Here is a 21,773-nt window from a genome sequence, read left to right on the forward strand (position 1 = left end):
GGCAAAGAGTGTACACACTTGATAGATAGGAATGGTCTCCCCTGCAGATCAGCTTCCTGGGGTGAAGTTGTTTCAGCAGCACAGTACTTAGATTGGTACCTCTCCAGATCTCCGTGCTAAGTACCCAGGCTGCTAAGTATGAGAGGCGATGCTGTGGACAGCTGAAGGACCACAGGCCTGGCCCATCTGCAACGATGTAACACAGCAGTATGTGTCTGAAAGTTGTTTCTCCTCAGATACTTGAGACCCCAACTCTGCTAACTGCAGCGAGGACAGAAGCATCATGTCCTGAGTGGGCCGTCCAGGCCTGTGGGGCCAAGAGCCAAATAAAACTCCTGCTCAATACCTGCCAGGTTCCTTGGGCTCTGACATGAAGCCTGGCCACAGAGCTTCCTACGTGACGGTGACCCTGCAAATGTATTTAAGCAGGCATAACAAGGGTTAACACTTGTTAAACATCAATTACAGGCCAGACTCTGAATGCTTTAACTGACGGGACATGAGCCAGCAAGAGATGCACCAGAGTTCAGTGAAGCTCCAGCAGGTACGGCAGACCAGGGATTTGAACTTGAACTCTTCACCACCATGAGTGCTCTTCTGTAATGTGCTAGAAAGGCCTGCTCTGGTGCTTAGCTGGGCACCCTTGGACATCAATAAGTCTGTCTTCACTTATGTTCCACGGTGGCTTTGGAGCCTGGCCTGCATGTCACCCCAAGAGTGTTACACCAGGACAGTGCCATTATCAGAGCTGGAGGCACGCGGGCTGCATCCCCCCCTCTGCTCAGTCTGGGCCCCTTCTGGATGATGGACAGAGGCTCTCCACCCTCCCCCTGCCGTTCCCACGATCCATCCAAGGGAAAGCTTGGAGCCACTGGCCGTCACTCAACACCCTACAACTACTGGCTCCGTATGATCCCGCTGCCTTCATCACCCATTGCTGTGTCTTTCCTTTCCACACAAGAGCTTGTTTGGACATTTTTAAGAGAACAAGAAAATGAGAGAATACTGATGCAAGCACAATCCAGGCCTTCTTCCCAGTGCTGCAACGCAGGGTGCCTATCCATCCGTGGCTGTGTTGTCCTAGGAAAATGAGTGCTCACTCTGGGTGGTCCTCGCCATTCGTCTAGGAGATGCTGGCGACGTGGCTCTCATTCAGAAAAAAGTATTACTCTACAGCATAGGCCAAGTTTGGCAACTGTGAACAGGGACGGCCTCCCAATAATTCCAGGAGGGTTGGCTCTTCACCGGTTGGCCCGTCTTCAGCAATTGAAATGGGAAGGATGAAGGAAGGAACTCTGCATCCTTGGGCCTTTCCCTTTTCTCCCCGGATCTGATCATCTCATGGACTCCTGCTCTCCCCAGGGATCGGAGACAGAATCCATGGCAGGGACCCAGACAGCAGCCCTACAACAGCACTGCCAACAGGGCTCCCAGACACATCTTCCGTGTTTCCTGAAGGAGTTCTGGCATCCGGGAGAAACAGCAGAATGCATGCAGAGCAGGTGAACCAGCCTGCTCAGCTTGTCACGCTAACTACTTGGGGCCCATGATCCTAACAACAGGTCCTACACGACCCTCTGCTGTGTTTAGAACCTCGGAGTTCTTGGGAATTTGCAGCTTTCCTCACATGAGGGACATCCATCAAAATGCAGAAGCCCAAGAAGAAAGTCTTGGTGATTTGGTAAGTCTCCTCAAGTGCCTGTTATTGATGAAAGAATTAAATCAGATGCTGGTAGTCATGAATGTCCAAGGACAAGCTGGGCGTGGTGGTGCATGCCTGGAATCCAGTAGCTTGGGAGGCTGAGGCAGGAGGATGGTGAGTTCAAGGTCAGCCTCAGTAAAAGCGAGGTGCTAAGCAACTCAGTGAGACCCTGTCTCTAAATAATACAAAATAGGGCTGGGGATGTGGCTCAGTGGTCGAGTGGCCCCAAGTTCAAGCCCTGGTACCCACCCCCCCAAAAAAAACCCACAAAAGAATGTCATAGGACAACCAAACTCCACATCCAATGGGCTTCAGAAGTTGACTGCTTCCTTGTCTTTGCCTCCAACTACTGTTGCTATCTTCTTTTATGCCCCATGGCACACAAAAAGTCACACAATTTTCACCATCTGTGACATACAAGACTTCACTTGAAGTCAAGAAGGCCAGAAAGCCTTGCTCCAAAAAACGATGACTTCAAAAGAGGAATTAACTCCAGGGAGATGGGGCTTTAAGGAATGAAAGGTCACATTTCCATACAAACATCTGTCAGAGGGGGGAAAACGTAGCAAAGGAAAAAGCTCCACAGAGCTGCCGCCCGCCCACGTGGGCCAAGATGCCTCTGGAAACACCACGTTCTCCAAAACTTCCAGGAAGCACCGAATGTTCCCTGCAGCTGGAAGTCATCAAACTTTCTTCTCCACGTTCCGTGCTCCTGGGAAGTGTGGCCGGTAGGAGGGATCTTGCAGCTTCAGCCCACCAAGCCTCCCTAGCCTCACTTTGCTCGGAAGATACTGGAGCTTCAGAGCTGCCAGGAGAGGCTCCACACATCGCCATCCCTCTTGAATCTGCTTTCAGCCCCTCGGCCCAGAGCTGGAGGAGACTTCACCAGGGAGCGTCTGACTCCACCCAGGATCCTCAAGGGTTCCATCATTTGCCACAAGCTGGCTTCTTGATCCATTTCCAGAACCCCGGGGAGTCTGCTGGCCACGACAAAGTTCAAATTCATCCAGGTGGAATATTCCACGGCAGCGGAAATATTCTTATAAGGACAATAAAAATGAGCAATCAGCTTTAAGGGGTGAAGGAAATCGTGTCTCCCACAATGGAGGTACGGACAGTGAGGCCTGATCATAGCCCAGGGGTGTCCATAGCCCAGTGGGGGAGGTCACGTCCGGTACCAGTCACACCTACAAAAACACATTTCCCGGATTCATTCCTTACTGAGACCCAGTATCCATGGATGTGCCTTGTTTGGAAATAGGGTCTTTGCAGATGCAATAGAATTAGGATGAAGTCATATTAGATGAAATCTAATAAGCAGTGATCTTATAAGGAGAGAGGGATCTGGAGATACCTAGACAGACACAGAGGGACGAAGACTGTGAGGCACAAGCCATGGAAGCCAGGGACTGCCAGCAACCCGAGAAGATGCCAGGGACGATTCTCCCCCACAGCCTTTAGGAGGAACACGGTCCTTCATGCCCAGCCTCCAGAGTTGAGAGAACCCCTTTTTGTTGCTTTAACCACCCATTTTGTAGTGCTTTACAGGGCAGTCCTGGAAAAGAAAACCCAGCTGGCACCGTCACTCTCTTCCTGGCAGGGCTCTGTGCCACACGTCACCTGCTGGGTAGATCCTCTGGACGTCTAGAATATATTTGCTGAGCCCCAGGAAGATGAAATGATAGAGACAAACATCAGGAAACAAATGAGCGGAGTGAAATCTGGAAAGCCATCGGCTGCCCAGCTCCACTCTGACCCCCTTTCCCACAACTGCTGCGTCCTCTCCTCACAATGCTTTATTAAAATCTGGAAGAAGGGGGACTTGACCCCTTTTTCTCCCTCTTCTGAAGGGTTGGCAATTACATAATGAGAGTTGACGAAAACAGCAGCAACAACAAGAAAAGGTTCCTGCGCGCCCCATTCAAATACTCATTAACCATTGGGGGGATGCGCTTCCTCCTTGGGAAACGCTCCCCTCGCTGTTGGAGGTGGCTCATTCTGGGTACAAGGGCAAAGCAGAGTTTATGGGGCGTCCAAGAACATTCTTCACAAAGCGATCCGTTCCCTTCCTGGAGTGGTATGGAGACGATATCCTGGTGCCAGGGAGCTGGGAGGAGGGAAGGTGCCCTGGAGAAGAGGTGCTAGAACCAGGAGCCTGAGGAGGCGGTGGGGCTCACCTGGCTCAGGACTTGGTATCTGGGTCAGGCTCTGGAGGAGGATTCCAGCAGGTGAGAACAGGAAATGCAGGGAGAAGGGAAGCTTAGACAAGCTGCAAAGGACTCGAGAGGCAGGCAGACAGCTAGCATACATCAAGTGGAGAGATGGGGTCACTGATATTGGTGGTATCAGTCTTCTTATCATGACGATTAGGATTACCACCACCACAATCAACTCCATTACTGCTCTTATTATGACTACAGCACAGGCCTTCACTGCCTGCTAAGGAGGTGTACTTTATCCTGCCATCTAGGGAGTGGCAGAAGATTTCAGAGAAACAAGTTATGTGACCGTCTGCCCCTCCTCCTGCCTACCACAGGTATTTTGTGAGCACTCCCTCTATGCTAGATATTTGCACTAGGAGTTGAGGATCCTACGATCAACGATGCAGCCAAAGGCTCTATCCCAACACAGCTTGGTGTGAGGTCGGAGATGTTTACATGTAAATTCTGAGATGGGGACGTAGAGGGCGCTAGTGAGCACACAGAAGAGCTGCTAACCCAGCCTGGAGGAAAGGACCAGATGAGTAAATGGTAATCAGGGTACAGTATAGAGAGATGTTGGCTGAAAGGACTGGTGAGGAGTTGCAGAGAGCCTAACTGAGGATAGTACAGTTCCCTTCACTGCGCCACTCGCCAGGCGTTCCCACTGAGGATAGTACAGTTCCCATCACTGTGCCACTCGCTGGCGGTCCCACTTCCCTCTGCAAAGCACTGACCCATGATGCTGCCTCCCACAAAGCTAAGGTGAAGGGCTATTTATTGTATAAGCCACATCCACCGGCTTGCATGTGTATGATTTTTGTGTCCCAAACCCGTTTCCATTTAGTCGTACTTATTACTTCTATTTGCTTTTATTCAATAAAAGCTGCACTAACTAATGTGAAAAAAAAAACAGGAAAAAAAAAGGTGTTTATATTAAAACACTGCTGAATGCTTTTAAAAATAAGGGTGGGAATTTAGCTCAGTGGCAGAGCACTTATTTACCTAGCACATGCAAGGCCCTGGGTTCTCTCTCCAGCAAAACAGAAACAACAACAACAAATTCAAGCAAGGCCAGCCACTGGGAGGAAAAAAAAATGCAGTTGAAGTAAGTACGGGGGTAAGGTAACTACAAAACTTTAGGGGGAAAAAATGGTCAAAATCCAGAAGGACTTGCACTTAAGATTTTTGGGTCCAGTCTGGACATCCCAGCGATGGGTGGGGGTGATGACATGCGGACAGTTGATGTCACAAACTCTCCCTAGACCCACAGGCAAAGAAAAGACTGTTGCACCGATAATCACTAAATATGCCTTAAAGCACAATGCTAAATACGTACAAATGTGTCCGTGACTTTGTGGGCATTTCTTCTAGTGTTTACCAACAGTGGCCCTTAACCAAGCACGACTGTAGCAATTCAGCACAGCTGAAGGCTGGCATGGCGGGAAGAGTGGCAGAAACTGGTAAGGCACCAGTTAGCGGACCTGGAGTCATCCTGGAGCTCAGCAGATCTGGGAGCAGGCTGGGGGTCCCCGGCTTCAGTGAGTGATGGAAGCCACGGCACAGAGGAGCTCTCACAGGGATGGCAGTGCCATGAGCAGAGGGTAGGGGGCTGGGATAGAGCTGCGAGGAAAGCAGCAGGTCAGGATCACAGAGCAGGTGAGGCAAGGGAGTGTGCATCTGTTAGGGCCACCATGACAAAGCACCAGTGTGGTTTAAACAACAAAAATGTACTGTCTCACAGTTCTGGGGGTCAAAGCCTCTGAAGTGTCACCGGGGCCCTGCTCGGATGGACAGGCCCTTCCTGGCTGCGGATAGTTCCTTGAGCTGGGCAGCATCACCCTCATTTTGATAAGACAGAAGGCTCTGTGCGGTGTTTTTTGTAGAAGGACACGGGTCACAATGATGAGGTGTGGGGGAGTCCACTCTACTCCAGCATGACCTTACCTTAACCAATTCATCTGCAATACCTCCATTTCCAAATAAGCTCACATCCTGTAGTACTGGGGATTAGGATTTCAAGTTATGAATTGAAAGGGGGACACAATAGGGAGGTAAGAAGAAAACAGGTTGAGCCTGAGTCACAGAAGTTAGGAAATCCTCCAGACAGTCCCCTGTCTGCTCTAACAGGACAGCACTGGTAACCGTGTCCTCAGTGTGGCCCTGGTTGATCTGTTAAAAATAATTACGTTTTCCTTCCAAGCACTGCCTGCCCCTGATGGCCAAGGCTCCAGGCTCTTTCACTAAGGGGAGAATTACAACAGATCTGCCGAGAGAAGGTTGTGTCCACGTGGAAGTGGTTTCCAACTCTACACTTCCTTCTGTGACTCTTCCTATTGTCTATAAATCACACTGGCTGTAAACAGCAAGGGCTTAAGTCCATGAACTTTCCAACAGCAAAGGTCGAATGTGTACACACACCCACAGAGGCACCTAGTGCACTTGAGAATGAAGATCATTTCTCTTAAGGACACAGAAAACGCTGACATCACAGCACCATCTCCACGCTTTTTTTTTGAGGGGGAGGTGTGCAGGGGGTTTACTGGGTATTGAACTCAGGAGCACTCCACCACTGAGCCACATCCCAGAGCCCTATTTTATATTTTACTTACAAGACAGGATCTCACCAAGTTGCTTAGCACCTCACTTTTGCTGAGGCTGATTTTGAATTCACGATCCTCCCGTCTCTGCCTCCAGAGCCACTGGGATTCCAGGTGTGCAATACCGCACCTGGCACCTCCACACTTTTTGAAGAGGTATGAATAATGAAACCTGGGCTGTGTGATGCTGAGCCAGCACCCAGGCATGGCTGGGTCCCCCTGGGCACCTGCGTTCTAGTGCCAAGTGGCAGCTCCAACCTTCCTCCCACTACTCATCAGCACAGGCAGGTAAAGCGGAGGAGACATGACGGACTGAGACATGATGGGCAGCGAAATCCCATGGGCTGCGAGCCGTGGTGACGTCCTAGAAGTTCTGGAGGCTCCTTCAGGCTGGCCACTCACTTTCCCTTAGAACCGAGCTTTTGCTGAAAATTGGTGGCTAATGCAAAGATGATAGGGATGAAGTTTCCCTGCTGGACTGCTGCTGTTACTGTGATGGGAAGTGAGATGCATGCTCAGCAGGGGCTGTCCTCCCAGAGGACACACGCCACCGTCTGTCACACACTAGATTCGTTCCAGGGAGAAGCAGCAATGATACTCATCTTCCTCCAAGGCAGTCTGTCCACATTTTATTTTTTGAAACATGCCACTTTCTCCAACTCATTTTTCAAACTAAATCAGGCTGACGGAATTGATGAGATCACAAACAAGATCTTAGTGCACTCAGGGCTTCACAAACCCCTTTTTCCTCCCAAAGTTTTCATTACCAAAAAGAAAAGCTACCATGTGATTCTAGTTCCGGCTCTTTTTTCATCTTATTTCAAAAAGATAAAAGGTGCTGAAATCTTCCATGTCTTTTTTTTTTTTTTAAAGCTTTTTTTCCTATCGAGTTCACACTTAAAAAGAGAAACCACGCTTGCTCATTTTTTAAAAAAAATCCACTCCCATCCCGTATCCTTTTAATTTTAAATCAATTTGAAAATTCCTCCCAAAGGATATCACAGCTCAGTAGCTCAGTCCACTTACTGTTGAGAGCATTTCTCTCCTTGTTCACAATGAAATGCTTCTGGAAGAAGCCCCAGGACATGGGCACTTCCGGGGCATGTGGCAGCTGTCACTGTGTGCGATGTAGACGTTCCAAAGTCCGATGACCTGGAAGACTCTCATCTGTTGTTCTCAAAGACACATGTTTATGAGTCTCAAGACCTGCAAGCACCAAGAAGAAATGTCCTTCCTTTCCTAACAGGATGATGAGGGTGACTAGACATCACTGTCATGAAAGTACTGGCTGTCTTCAGTCTTCACGCTCAGAATCTCTGCTTGCCGCTCGGGGGATTCAGTCCTACCTGCCCAGCAGTGGGCTTTCACATAGCAACAGCTGGCCTTGCTCACCGAGGCTCTGTAAATGCCTGTCGTTTTCCAGGGTGTAACTTAGGCCCAAGGACTGAGCTCTGTCTTTACTTTTGCTTTAAGTCAGTGAAGATGCAGATGGGAGTTATGGTGATTGGCAGCTCCCCCTCAACCAACCACCCTCAACCCAGGATGTTGAAGGGATGCTGTGGTGTGGGCCATTGGCTGCCTCTCTTCTTCACCAAAGGAGCAGATGTACATTTGTAAACAGTTTTTTAAAGGCCTCAAGTTATTTTGAACTTCACATCAAAATGAATTCATACCACCCTTTAATTAATAATCAATTTATTTTTGGTGGTGCTGTTTATTTATGGTACCAGGGATTGAACTCAGGGGCACTCAGCAACCACTGAGCCACATCCCCAGCCCTATTTTGTACTTTATTTAGAGACAGGGTCTCACTAAGTTGCTTAGTGCCTCCCAGTTGCTGAGGCTGGCTTTGAACTTGCAATTCTCCCATCTTAGCCTCCCAAGCCGCGCCCAGCTGGTGCTGGGTATTGCCTCAGGGCCTCACACACGCTAGGCAAGAGTTTTACTACCACTGAACTTCATCCCCAGTCCCTCACCCTTTGATTTTTCTATAAGAAAGAGATTTCCTAACATGATCTGTAATGCTTGTCCTTAACTCTTGGTTGGTCAGAGTGGTCACGTTCAAAGGCAGGCCAGGTCATGCCTCTCTTCTGCTTGGCACCCCCCATGGCTCCTACCTTGTCTATAAGCATAAGTTCCCCAACTTCTTGAGGCTCTTCTTCTCCTCTCTTCCTTTCTCTCTCTGCCCCACCATACCGGCTTTCTTACAGTTCCTCAAACACACCCTCTGTGTTCTGGCCTCAGTGCCTCTTCAACTACTGTTGCATCTACCCTGTGGCTCCTCCTGTTGGGATAGCATAGGGCTGGCTTCCTCCCCTCCTGCACACCTCCACTGGGTGCTCTCCCAGGGTGCTGCCCAGCACGCCTCCCTCACCCCTTGACCCTCAGCAGCTCCAGTCCTTCTCCATAGCGCATGTCTCTCTCTCCTGCTACATGTTGAATTGTTTATCAACTGTCTCCCAACTAGTCTCAAGGCAGGACCTTCCCTGTCCACTTTATTCACTACCCTATCCCAAGAGCCTCATCAGAGTGGGTGTCGGGAGCACATTCTGAATAGACAATCCCCGGGCATCACCGCAGTCCGTGTAGTTAAACCACTAGCTAGAAAAGGGAGGGGGGAGTCCAGTCCAGGCAGCCTGCGGCAAAGGGGATGGTGGGAGGTAAACACCCATGTGCTGTAACAGAGCACGGATGGCATGGTGGAATGAGAGAAAAAGTCTCTGTTAAATTCTGATTTTTAAAAAACCTTTCGCTAAAGGCCAAGGACTAAAAAAAGAATGGCTTAAGCAAACTCATAACTCCGTGAGAGAGACATTAAAGTCCAGAAAGAACTAAAGAACTGGACCCCCAAATTTTACCTTCTGTCTAGAAGCACGATTCATTCTGAGAAGTCTACTGCAAGGGGGCCATCAGAACACAAATCCAATGTCCTCAGACATGACACTCACGCTGATCCCAACACAACAGATGGGACCAACCCTAACTGTATGCCAAACAACAACAACAAAAACAGTATGTAAAAGCCATACATGTGTCTGATACTAGCCTATTATGACATGCTAAATTAGCTTACCCTGTATCTTACATCAAATTATTTGCCTTGTGGGAACACGCTGTGCATCTAAATGCCAAGAAGTTTTTTTTATATGAACTTCTGAAAAAGTACTGTACTGTAACTGACAGTTTAACTAAATGACATTTGTGCTCATCTTAATCTTGGCGAACCAGGCTCCGCATTTCTAGCTGATGACGCAACTGCATCCTGGTTCCCGTCTGTAGCGTGCATTCTCTCTGCCTGTCCCTGCTTCTGTCTTCCATGTGCTGCCTGCAGGCGAGGCTTCCCAGCTTCCTCTCCAATCACAGTCTATGTGGGGAGGAGATGCTGCTGCTGGGAACACGGTGCTGTTCTGCTCCAATCCCCCACTGCCCCCCACCCCCTGCAGATGAAGGTCAAAGGTCACTAACAAACTCCAGCTGCAGCAGCTTCTGCTGCTTCAGAATCGCCAAGCCCCTTGCAATGAGCTGGGCTCCACTGGGCTGTGCTCGCCTCCAGGAGCAGCCTAATGTTTTGCTGAAATAAAAACTGTAATGTCTACAGCAGCCCCCTCATTTACTAACCTAGTTATTCCATCCATGAAGATGAAGTTAATTTAACGTGACTTTTCCTTGGTGAACTCATGCGGACGGCAAGCACCCTCCACATTCTTTGCTAAAAAGCACACAAACCATCTGTTCCCAATATCTGCCTGCAGTCAGCCCCAGGCTTCTCCAGTGTGATTATCAGAATTCACCCTCCGCTACTATCACAGCCTCTTTCCTACGCAAGGCGGCATTTGCCTGGGCATTAGACTCAGAACTGCTTTTAGTCTTCATGGCATTTTAAGGAATACTTCTAAATTCTCTCCAATTCCTGGGATCTGAAGACTGAAACCTACTAATCAGACCTCTCCATTCATTTACTTAACACTTAGTGAGTGCCTACTGTGTGTTGGCACACTGCTTTGTTTAGGGCCTACATTTTACAGTTGTGCTTGAAGAACTATAGTTCCTTATAGTTCCTCTCTGAAGAGGCTAAATGTAGGCCAGCAGCTGCCATCAACCCCAAAAGGCTCAGATCCTGTCCCTTCCTCTGCTGAATATGGTTTTAAAACCACCATTGAGGGCTGGGGCTGAGCGGCACAGCACCTTCCTAGCATGTGTGAGGCACTGGGTTCGATCCTCAGCACCACATAAAAATAAATAAAACAAAGGTATTGTGTCCGTCTACAACTTTTAAAAAAATATATATGCCATCAGACAGTCTGTAAGAGTATAATTCAGTGTCACTAAGGACATGTACCATGTGTGCAAACATCCCATCTACTTCCAAAACTTCTCTGTGACCCTCAAACAGAAACTGTGCCCACTCAACAATAACTCCCCTGCCTCTCAGCCCCGAGTAAGCTCCCGTCTATTTTCTGTCTCTAAGAGCTTTACCTATTTTAGATATTTCATATAAATGGAGTCGCACAATATCTGACCTTGTGTGTCTGGCTTCATTTGTTCGCTCGGCAGCATTTTTGAGGTTCACGTGCAAGGCGGCGTGTCCTGCACTTGACTATTCTTCGTGGCCCAATGACCTCCTGCACCACGTTTTTGTTCTGTTTATCCATCTATCCTTTGATGGACACTTCTTGTCTCCACCTTCTGGTTACCATGAATAATGCTGCCCTGGTCTACAAATACCTGTTTGAATACTTTGTTTCGATTCTTTGGGGTGTATACCTAGCAGTGAATTGCTAGCTCATGCGGTAATTCTAGTTTTTTTTTTTTTAATCAAGTACTAAACTGATTTCTGTAGCAGCCACACCATGGAACGGTGCCACCAGCAAGGTACATGGGCTCCAATTTTCTTCTCTTTCCCATGGTATTTAGTTCCTTTGGGGCTTTAGTCTCACTTTATTTCATTCTTATAAGCTTGCTCAAACCATTCTTTTCTAAGTCGTAATGATTTTTTAAAATCAAAATTCCAGACTTCTCTCACATTCAACCACGACGTGCTGTGTTACAATGTATGGATTTCACCTTTCCCTTCCACGAGCAATCAGATACCTGCATTGGAATTCCACTCTCCTCCTCCTGGCTGTGTGCTCTTTCGACTGAGAAAGATCAGTGCTTTAGTTTACTGTGTTTGTGGTAACAAATTACCACAAATTTAGTGACTTAAAACAACAGAAATTTATGATAATTGTGGAAATCAGAACTGACATGGGTCTTGTTGCTGGAATCCACTGGAGGCTTTGAGAAGTGGTTTCTGGCCTTTTCCACCTAGAGACTGCCTGCATGCCTTGACCTGCAGCCCTATCTCTATCTTCAAAGCCTCCCAAGGCTGGATAAGTCTTACATCACATTACCCGACACTGATAATCTTGACTCCCTCTTCTATATTTTTGGGGGGAGGGGTACCAGGGATTGAACTCAGGCACTCAACCACTGAGCCCCATCCCCAGCCCTATTTTGTATTTTATTTAGAGACAGGGTCTCACTGAGTTGCTTAGCGCCTTGTGGAGGCTGGCTTTGAATTCATGATCCTCCAGTTTCAGCTGGGATTATAGGCGTGCACCACGCACCCAGTTCCCTCTTCTACTTTCAAGGACAGTTTACATTGGGCCACTAATCTCCTACTTACAGGTCAGCTCACTGGCAACCTAAAAGCCCTCTTGCCATGTAACCAAACATGAATTCAAGATCTACTCCTGAAGACTGAAATTTATTTAAAAGATACCTCCAATTCAGGCATTCAGCAAACACGTATCAAGTCTTGAGTTAAAGTATATGAAATACTTTGAGTCTGACACCCCGTAAGCAATCAATCAATGTCACCCATTATCATGTAGCTATCATAGGCTCTTTTGGCAACATGGTCCTAGCCTCAAGAATTCACTCCTTAGTCTGCACTTTTGGAGATCTGTGCCTCTAAAATCCAGGGGAATGCTGCTTTCCTTTCTACCTGTAAGTCTACCATCACTCCCCCAGGGTCCAGAGCACCATCCTGTCTTCTGTGTTAAGCCAGAAGAGCAGCAGCCCCCGCCTCATGACTTCCCCTACCTGCTAGTGACAAAAAAAAAAAAAAACACCTACAGGTCCAGTCAAGGGCTCATCACTCCCTGGGACTGTAATGGTGGAGGCTGTGTCTGGCCCGGGACCTGAGTCAGGGAATGGTCCTCCTTTGCCAGTGGCCTGCAGCACAATTCCCAGTCACCCTCAGCTTGCTTCCTCGGCACTCTCCAGGCCCCAAGATTTATTCCTCAACAGCTGCTTGCACATTATTGGCCATGCAGTCTACTTGGGATTTTTTTTTTTTTTTTTTTGCTTTTTCCATGCTACTAGTATTGTCTTTCATCCTATCTGGTTCTCCGTTTGAGGATATCTATCCTCTTCTCCTATCTCAAAACTGCTCTTGAAACTCTTGCTTAGGTCAGAGTCTCACCACAAAGCTGTCTGCTCACTTTGTGAGCTGCTCTCTGGTCCTCGCTATGAGGCGGGACCCAAATCTTCCTCAAGACTGGGCCTCTATCACACAGTCAGCGGATCTGGGGACAAGGGAGGGAGTCTCAACACCAGGGTCTTCAGTTGGGAAGAGTGACTGGGCCCTGGGTCTGCCCTGCTAGGAGGCTGGGCTGGGTTGTGCTAGATGAAAGTCATCAGGAAGGGGGTCACCACTGGGCAGGAGCAGGACTGGAGCAGTGACTGAGAATGTTGGGGTTGGAGGAACCTTAGCAGCTGTGCACCTGCCACTCCTGAGGTGGGTGGGGCCAGAGACCCCTACCATGAGCACCACCGGGACCCCCTCCTCCCACCACCACTGGGGCTGCAGCTCCTCTTAAGTGGCATAGCCCCCCCCCCTACCAGGAGTCCCCCTCTGCTCCCACAGTGCTCTGCTTCCCTTTCTCCAAAGCTGGGTCACATCCTCTCATTCATCGGCTCCTACCCACAATTTCCTCCTGTCATCTCAGAAATCCGATTTTCTTCCTGGCTTCCTCCCAAGTTCTGAGGACGATCCATCCTTGCTAATAAATCTGAGGGAGGAAGGCAAGCCCCTCCAAAACACGAGGCCTTTCACGTTCTGTTGGTACTGGAAGGGCAGCTCTCACCTGGGCAGGTACGGCCTACCGAGGCCTGTGGGCCTCACAGCTCTTGTTCCTGCCCTCACTTCCAGTCCGTGCATCCTGGGTAGGCCAAGATTCCCCTCCAATCCCCCCGGCCAAACTTCCAGCCACTGCGGGTCTCTCCTGTGGATGCCGCTTGTAGGTCAAGGGTACGTGGGGAGGTGGCTCCAATAATGTCCTTTGGAAATCCCGTGAGTCCAAATCTTTTATGAACTACATCCTCTCACGACCTAACCCTGCCAGGGAATTATCTGACTTTGTGCCAGCCTCAAGAGGCAGAACACTATTCATTTGGCCCATTTTGTTGGCTCTGTCATTGATTTTATTTAGGAATTAAATGCTCTCTGTGCTTACGCTAATGTCAGAGAGATGATGGGAGAAAAAACACAAATGTAAATAAGTGACGGTTATGCTAAACCGACTCAAAAGAGATCGTGGTTAAATGAATAGAGTATAATAATTGTGACAGTATGTGTAAGGGTGAGAGAAAATTTGTTAAAGTATTCCAGTAAAAAAAAAATAACAGTCGAGTAAATTTTAACTAATAGCTCTGTACTCAACGTACGAACATATACCAACTTCATTTTGTTGTTCTAAAACCATTCCAACTATTTTAAAATTAGGTTCCCTATCTTGATAAGGCTTAAAAATTAGCTATAAATAACTCCAAGAAAATAACCTGTAAAAGCCATAGTCATTTTTAGTGTTATTAAGTAGGTTGTAAAAGTGTATTTTTCAACAACCAAATTACAAGAATTCTGGGCTTGAAGGAGCCTTACTGAAAGACAATTTAGCAATTTTCATTTTTTTTTGGAAGGACTAGAAAATATTAGTAGGACACATATGGTCTTCTAGAAATTAGCAGACCAAATAAAATGGGCCAGGTGTGGTGGCGCACACCTCTAATCCTAGTAGCTCAGGAGGCTGATGCAGGTTGATCAACAATTCAAGGCCAGCCTCACCAACTTAGTAAGGCCCTAAGCAACTCAGTGAGACCCTGTCTCTAAATAAAATACCAAAAAAAAAAAAAAAAAAAGGGCTGGGAATGTGGCTCAGTGGTTGAGTGCTCCTGGGTTCAATCCCCTATATACCACCACCACCCCTCAAAAAAAATGATGATGATCTGAAACAGGACAATTCTGCTCTGGGTCAGCATCTCTAACTCGCCCACTCTAGCCAGCAGGGAGGAGCTGTCCCTGAGGGTTACAGAGCATCAGGGGATCCAGAAACCAGGAGCTTGATCCCCACCACAGGGCTGGGATGAATGCACTTAGCCATGTGATCATAAGCATGCTGGCAATGATGACTCTATTTGTCATCAGGAGAGTGTTGAATCTCAAGGCCATATAAGTTTCAATTACAATAATTTTTATTTAATAGTGCTTTTCAAAGGAAGTACCCAAGAGCTGGGTAAACACCTATGTCAGAGGTCAACTGGCCCAGGAATCTGAACCAGCCCTGAAGAAGAATCTGTTGGCAGAGCCTTGGTTCCGTCTTCCTAAAGAGAGCTGAAGCCACAGTCAGAGCCAGAACCAAAGCCAAGAGCTAGAGCCAAGTACAGGAGCAGATCTGGCAGGGAATTTATTGACCACCGCATACAGTGGTGGTAAAAAAAAAAAAAAAAAAAGAAAAGAAACAAAAGAAAAATAAAACCAACAAACCAGGGAGAGAAAACCTGTTTTTCTGTTCAAAGCATTTTATAAAAATATTATGTATTGCTCTAAAAAAATCGAATTTTTGCTGGTCTAAGCTTCCCACCAAGATTCCTTTTGGTGATTCTGGAAGGAGTGGGTAGAGATCATCTGGAGGGGGCAGGGTCCCCCGAGATCCCTTTCATCCTAAAAGTGTAGGCTTAGCCTTGTTCAGCTCTGGCCATGAAAATGGTTCCCCCCCCCAACCCCACCCACGCCAGGCAAGGCAGCTTTGGGTTCGGGTGGTACCTGCCATTCCTGGTATCGTGTTGCCGCATGTTCTTGATAAAATGAATCTTCTTAAAATTCTTTGGTCTGGGCGAACCTGAGAGAGTTCGACATCTGAAAAATAAAGTGGTTTCAAAAACAGAGTCAGTTGCCCGCTGGACAGCTGAGACATCTCCACACAAAGACAGGAAGGAAAGACCAGACAAATGGTTTGAGTCACCCCCAGGCAGGCAGGAGTCGCTGGGATAAGGAAGACAAGGAAGACAATACGGCTAGAAGCAAGGAAGTTAAAAAAAAAAAAAAAAAAAAAAACCCAATGACAGACAACTTCCTTGATAATACCGATAATATTTTATATGTGTCTCCAAAAGCTGGCTAATGAAAACTACAGTCTACAGTTATCATAGCATAGTCTACACAGATTCCAAAGACATTATTCTTTATTGTCATTAAAAAAAGAATCCTCCTGCATCAACACAGGTAAAGGGAAGAGAAAGTTGTAAACTTAAAGGCTCTGGGGCTAGAGCAATAACATGGGAAATTCAGTTTCAAAACAATCCTGAAATCATTTTGCTTCCAAAGCACAATTTTGGCCTGACTTGCCTGGACGGTTGCCTCAACTCCAACTTGACCATGCTTTTAATGCGAAGAAGAATCAACCCAGCTAGTGTGTTTCATCTTTTATTTATTTATTTATTTTTGCTTTAAGGTAAATTTTAAATAAATATCTACTGAATCAAAGTGACTTGGATTCAAATTTTCTCCCCCTACCCCGAAATATACGACATTCACTGTACTGCAAGTCTAAAGGCCATATAGATCTTATTTTCTATACAATATATTCAAAGTTACCTGGGAAATTCTAAGTTACAAAACTAACATCATCATCATCACCACCATCAAAGCAAAAAGCCCAATAAGTGAGAATTTGGAGTTTGGTCTTTTCTTGACAAAGGGAGCTATGACTTTTCTGGACCCCCCACCCCCAATCCCACACACCAAAAATCCTTTTTGACCACCGGCTCCAAGAGCTGGCTTCTGCTGTGGGGCACAGGTGCCCGTGACCTTGTTTCAGAAGGCAAGTTTGGGAAAGCAGTGCCCAGCTTCACAAAGGCCACGCAGAGGTCTGGGCTGGGACCTCATCTGAATTCAGTCAGTTCTTACTAACAGGCTTCAGGCAAAGGAGTAAGATCAAGACTCAACAGGAAGTGAACGTGTGAGGGGCAGGTATAGGAAGTAGGCTGGGGAATGGGTAGGCTCACAGGCCTGTAGAGCAATCCCCATCTTTACCGTCTCCCAGAAATATCTCCAGGGAGGTCACGCCTGGCGCATCTTCCACCCACCCTGACCTACACTTCTGCTAAGGGCTGATACTTCTGGGAGACCTTTCTCATAGTGCTGAATGCTATTTTCCCTCCTTAAGAAACAGCACCTTGAAATGTAATTTAACTTGCAAAAATACCTCTGAATTAGTCAGTGTGACCAAAGCAAAGGGATATACACTATCAGATATTTATCTGGCCAAGGGCCTTCCATGGGCTGTGGATCCAGAGGACAGCCCCACGTCTGATCATCATCTACTCCCTTGGAGCCAGAAGCTTTGGCAAAGACCACATCCTCCCAACCTCCACCATGAACTCACTACGGTGAGTTCCGACCCATGACCATTAGAGTGTGCAGGTCACTTAAAGTTTCCACTGTGTCAGACACAGAAGGTTCTAGAAATATGAGATTGCTGAACAGAAGAAAATCTCTGAAAGCCTAAAGGAAGGTATGGTTCCAGGGGTTCTAGATAGGGTCAAGGACTCAGAAGTGTCTTACTTTTTTACCTCACTCCACCCCCAAAGGCAGAGTTCTTGGGCCAGCTAGTCTGAGGGTGGTGGGGGGTCAAGAGATCAAGAGTGCAGTCCCCTCACTGATCCTGCCACTTTAGCAAACTCTAGCACCTTCCTCCTCCCACCTCTAGGAAGCAGGAATTGGTGCCAGCCCATAGGAGGAAATCCTAGCTGCTCCCCATCTCCAGGAAGAAGGAGCACCAAATTCCAAGAAGTCAGCAATAAGGCCAGAGGTAGCTGTCCATGCCAGCTCAGCAAGGCGGCAGTGACAGTAAGAACTTCAACAGCAGAAGCCATCAGCACCCATCAACAGGATAACTCAATAAAAGTCCTGTTTTTATATCAGCTCCCCTTTCTAACTATATACCCTCCTAATCTAGCTCTTCATTCAGCAAGCTGTTTGTTGTCTTGCCTTTTTAAAGCACTCAACTAAACCACCAGGGAACCTAAGTGATGCTTTAAGAGAATTGTGGCATTAGCAACAATTGCCAAGGAAACAGGGATACCGAGTGCGCCGGTTGCAGCAGGTTAAGCAAAGAACAAATTAATTTCAAAGCCGCCTGCATTAATCTGTAAATATCCATTGAAAACCATACATTTTAAGTGATGCAAAATTAAAGTAGGATAGAATTAAACTAAAAACTAATTTAATGAAAGATTAGCTCTTTCTTGTTAGCACTGATTATAGGATACACTTAATGATGCAAAAGTTTTAATAGATGCCTTGGAGCCATTTGTTTTATGTGCTAAGCTTAAAAGCAAGTTGGGTTAAAAAGCCTTCGGAAAGACCCTCAGAGATGGAGCCCACTCAGCCCTCCCATTTTACAGACGGGAAAACCGAGGCCCCAGAGACACTAATAGAGATTGCAAGGCCACATAACCAGTTACAACAGGCCAATCTCTCAGCACCCCAGATCCCAAAAATAAAGGACCCTTCTACACTGTGTTAATTTTTATTTCCTAGGAGCAAGTTCTAAGTTAAGTATGAGAAATATTTTTTTTAATTAAAAAAGTCCATTTGGGAAAATAAAGACTTCTAAAACTGCCCTGATTTCTGATTGTTTTAAATGGTTTACACTTAATACAAAATTGATTCGAATTTTTCATCACTATATTCTGTAAGTGAAAGTTCAGTGAAGTCATAGTTAAGGTAGATAAGCCACTTTTTTTAATATATATATATATTTTTTTTTATTGGTTGTTCACAACATTACAAAGCTCTTGACATATCATATTTCATACATTAGATTGAAGTGGGTTATGAACTCCCAATTTTACCCCAAATAGATAAGCCACTTTTTTACTTAGATCCTTTGCCAGTCTAGACAGATTCTGAGAGGAGGGTTCCAGGATATAGACCATGAACACAGCACCCAGGTTCTCCTCCTAGGCTCCCAGAGACCCAGTGTCACCTGTGTTCAGAGGCATAGTGGCCCTGTCATGGAACCCTGGGGAGGGAGAACTTTCGCCTGTATACCGAGTGTCCTGCTCACAGCTGCCACACAGTTCTGAAAACTGAAGCTTCTAGCAGCCTCTTAAAGCCCCAGGGCCCTTTTTTAGATTTCTTCACTGATTTTCCCATTTGCAGCAGGAGGAGAGGGAGCCTTGGTCAGAGGTGACCACACTGCTCTAAGGCCAAAGCCACTTGCAGCCACCTGAAGACATTGCTCCTCCATGCTTAGCAATTATCTGGACCAAAGCTAGTTTCCCACCTTGACTTTTAATGCAGGTCACTGAAAAGTGTTCCTGCGGGGAAACAGCCTCCTCCCAAGATTCAAAAGTGGCTTGCAGAAAGCTCGTGACCAAGTTGGGTACTCTCCACCACCACGGCGGCTCCACGCTGTTCATCCTCCCGTGCTCCCAGAGGCTGCACTTATTTTCAAAGACTTCAAAAGTGATGATGAGACTTTTGTGGCTTTGGCTTTTTTCCCTCTTTGGGATGATGTCAGTGACCAGAATCACAGTCACATGCCACTTTCAATTAGAGCCTTGGCCAGTCTGGGCGTACCCTGCCCTCTACTTCTCTTGTGGTTGGGACCTGTGGATACCACCTCCAGCCTGGGAGTGGGACAAGGAGCCCTCTCTAGGGTAAGACACTGCCCTCCACAGCAGCACCTCCCAGGCTCAGGGGGGAAAGTCCGGGGACTTCCAAGTCCTGACCAGCAGCCAAGGCACATGGAGTACAGATGCAGGTTCAAGGAGGAATGGATGCAAATTCATGGGGGGGGGGGGTCACGGGGGCTGGGGTTCCTGCCCACTGGCTGCCTGGTGGTCCCTGTGCAGGAAGCCCTAGAGTTCCATCTTGCCTCAGCCCCTTCTGCAGGGTTGAGACCCACTTCCTCACCCCACGCTGCTGCCCCCATCCAGATGAGGGCTGCAGAGGTCAGTATTTTCTCCATGGAGGGGGCCTGGTTGGGCCTCTGTATGGGTGTCAGTCAACAGAGAAAGCAAGAGTAGAGGAGGGGTAAGTTACAGGTACTGCAGAGCTCAGCAACCGCCTTCACCCAAAAAAGATGCCTGGCCAGCACTTTCCTCATCTCAAGGGGGAAATGGAATGCTTTCAGACCCCAGGGAGCTCTTCAAACTGTCCTAATTGGGTTTCCCCAGCAACCAGCCAGGGAGTGATGTCATAGTGCCCTCCTAAGGAGTTCAGCCGTCCCTTCTTGCTAAAAATGAAGTTCCAAGACTATAACGACTGTGTAATTATACCCAGGACAATACCGGGCTCTTCTATAAAAGTCGCAGCTTTCAAAATGAAAAGGTGGGCGATTCACTCAGAGGTGGAGCATGCACAAGCCCTTGGGTTCAATGCCCAGCACTGAACAGAGAAGAAAAAACAAAAGGGGCGGTAGGAGGGCGAGGGTAGGGGACCATAAGAGGAAAAGCACCCAAATTCACAGATTAACTAAGCCACTTGCATACATAATAGGGATTTTCTAGTTTTCTAGTGCTGTGTCCTCAGGGTTGGGGCTCCATAGGTCAAGATGGTCATTTTAAAATTTTAACTCTGTAGATCAAGAACTTTAAAAATAAATCAATCTCATACTGCCAGCCATTTATAAATACATAAATGAAATAGAAAAATTACCTCCGGAGAGGGGCATTCTCTTCAATATCTTCCAGGGTCTCCAAGGATGATCTCTGGGAGATGAGGCGACGTCTACAGAGAGGAGACAAAAAAAAAAAAACAAAAACCTAGGAGTTAAAATCGGATTGTCAAATTGATCAGACATGTCTGTAAACCTGAAACTGTCCTTAAAAATGAAGCCCATTATCTGATTCAAATGTATGATATGTCAAGATCATTGTTCTGTCACGTGTAACTAATTAAAACAAATTTTAAAAATTAAATGTATAGATAACATGAAAAAAAATAAAGCCCATTAAAAATAAATAAATAAATAAAAATGAAGCCCATTGCCAGGTGCGGTGGTGCACACCTGTAATCCCAGCAGCTTGGGAGGCTGAGGCAGGAAGATCATGAGTTCAAAGCCAGCCTCAGCTAATGAGAGGTGCTACGCAACTCAGTGAGACCCTATCTCTTAAATAAAATACAAAATAGGGATGGGGGTGTGGCTCAATGCCCCCGAGTTTAGTCCCCTGTACCAAAAAAATTAAAAATAAATAAAGCCCATTAAAAAAAAAAAGATTAGACAAAAGCTGTCTGTAAGAGGCTGCCCTGCTCTTACCCTGCACGGGGACCTCCACCTCCACCTTGCCTTGCAGCATCCTGAACATTCCCCCTCGGGAACAGGGCTTCTTTGTGGTGACTAAGAAAGTGATGTTATCTTTTTAGGCTACACTTTTCCCTAAAAGACAAGGTGTCTCTTGTCACATGTAGTATAACTGTGTGAAGGTTTTCTAAAACACTAGATAATACTGTTAAGTATGAAGTATCAGTGAATTGAACTAAGGAACGGATAAATCAATTTTCAAACCAGACTAAATAAAAATCTCAAAATCATTAGGAAACAATTTAAAAAGTTGTTGTCCATGCAAGGCTTTGAATTCAAAGACAACCAGAAGCAAAGAAGAAATTCTTCTTTTAAAGGAATTTCTCAGAGACCAGTAAGAATGAATATTCAGCATGATTATGTGTGACAATAACTTTTCTGGGCTGCTAAAGAATCGCATACCACCTGCTAAAACCTCCTTAGTCTAGTTTCTTTTGCCAGGCTGAAATAAGAACAGGTCCTAGTTAACTAAGAATATCTAGTACAGGAGCAGGGCAGGCTGGTGGTAACTTTAAATAAATCCATTTGAACAAGGACCACTCATTTTATAGAAAATGATCTGCCTGGGGGTGGGGGGGAGTGGATCTTTGAAAAGAAAATAGGACTAAAATTAAAAGTTAATTTTCTATTATGTTTG

General features: G+C 46.7%; 1 protein-coding gene across 4 annotated transcripts in view; it reads right to left on the minus strand.

Moving 5' to 3' along the window:
• Cables1 (Cdk5 and Abl enzyme substrate 1) overlaps positions 1–21,773 on the minus strand; it is a 107,254-nt gene that overhangs the window by 41,554 nt on the left and 43,927 nt on the right. For all 4 annotated transcript variants that reach the window (XM_078030269.1, XM_078030270.1, XM_005329061.5 and 1 more), the window contains exons 2-3: positions 20,491–20,562; positions 15,589–15,681 (exon numbers count right to left, since the gene is read on the minus strand). In XM_078030269.1, the coding sequence (XP_077886395.1) occupies positions 15,589–15,681; positions 20,491–20,562 (165 nt within the window). The remainder of the gene's footprint in view (positions 1–15,588; positions 15,682–20,490; positions 20,563–21,773) is intronic.

The sequence above is a fragment of the Ictidomys tridecemlineatus genome, chromosome 13 (genome assembly GCF_052094955.1).
Source record: "Ictidomys tridecemlineatus isolate mIctTri1 chromosome 13, mIctTri1.hap1, whole genome shotgun sequence".
Taxonomy (NCBI): domain Eukaryota; kingdom Metazoa; phylum Chordata; class Mammalia; order Rodentia; family Sciuridae; genus Ictidomys; species Ictidomys tridecemlineatus.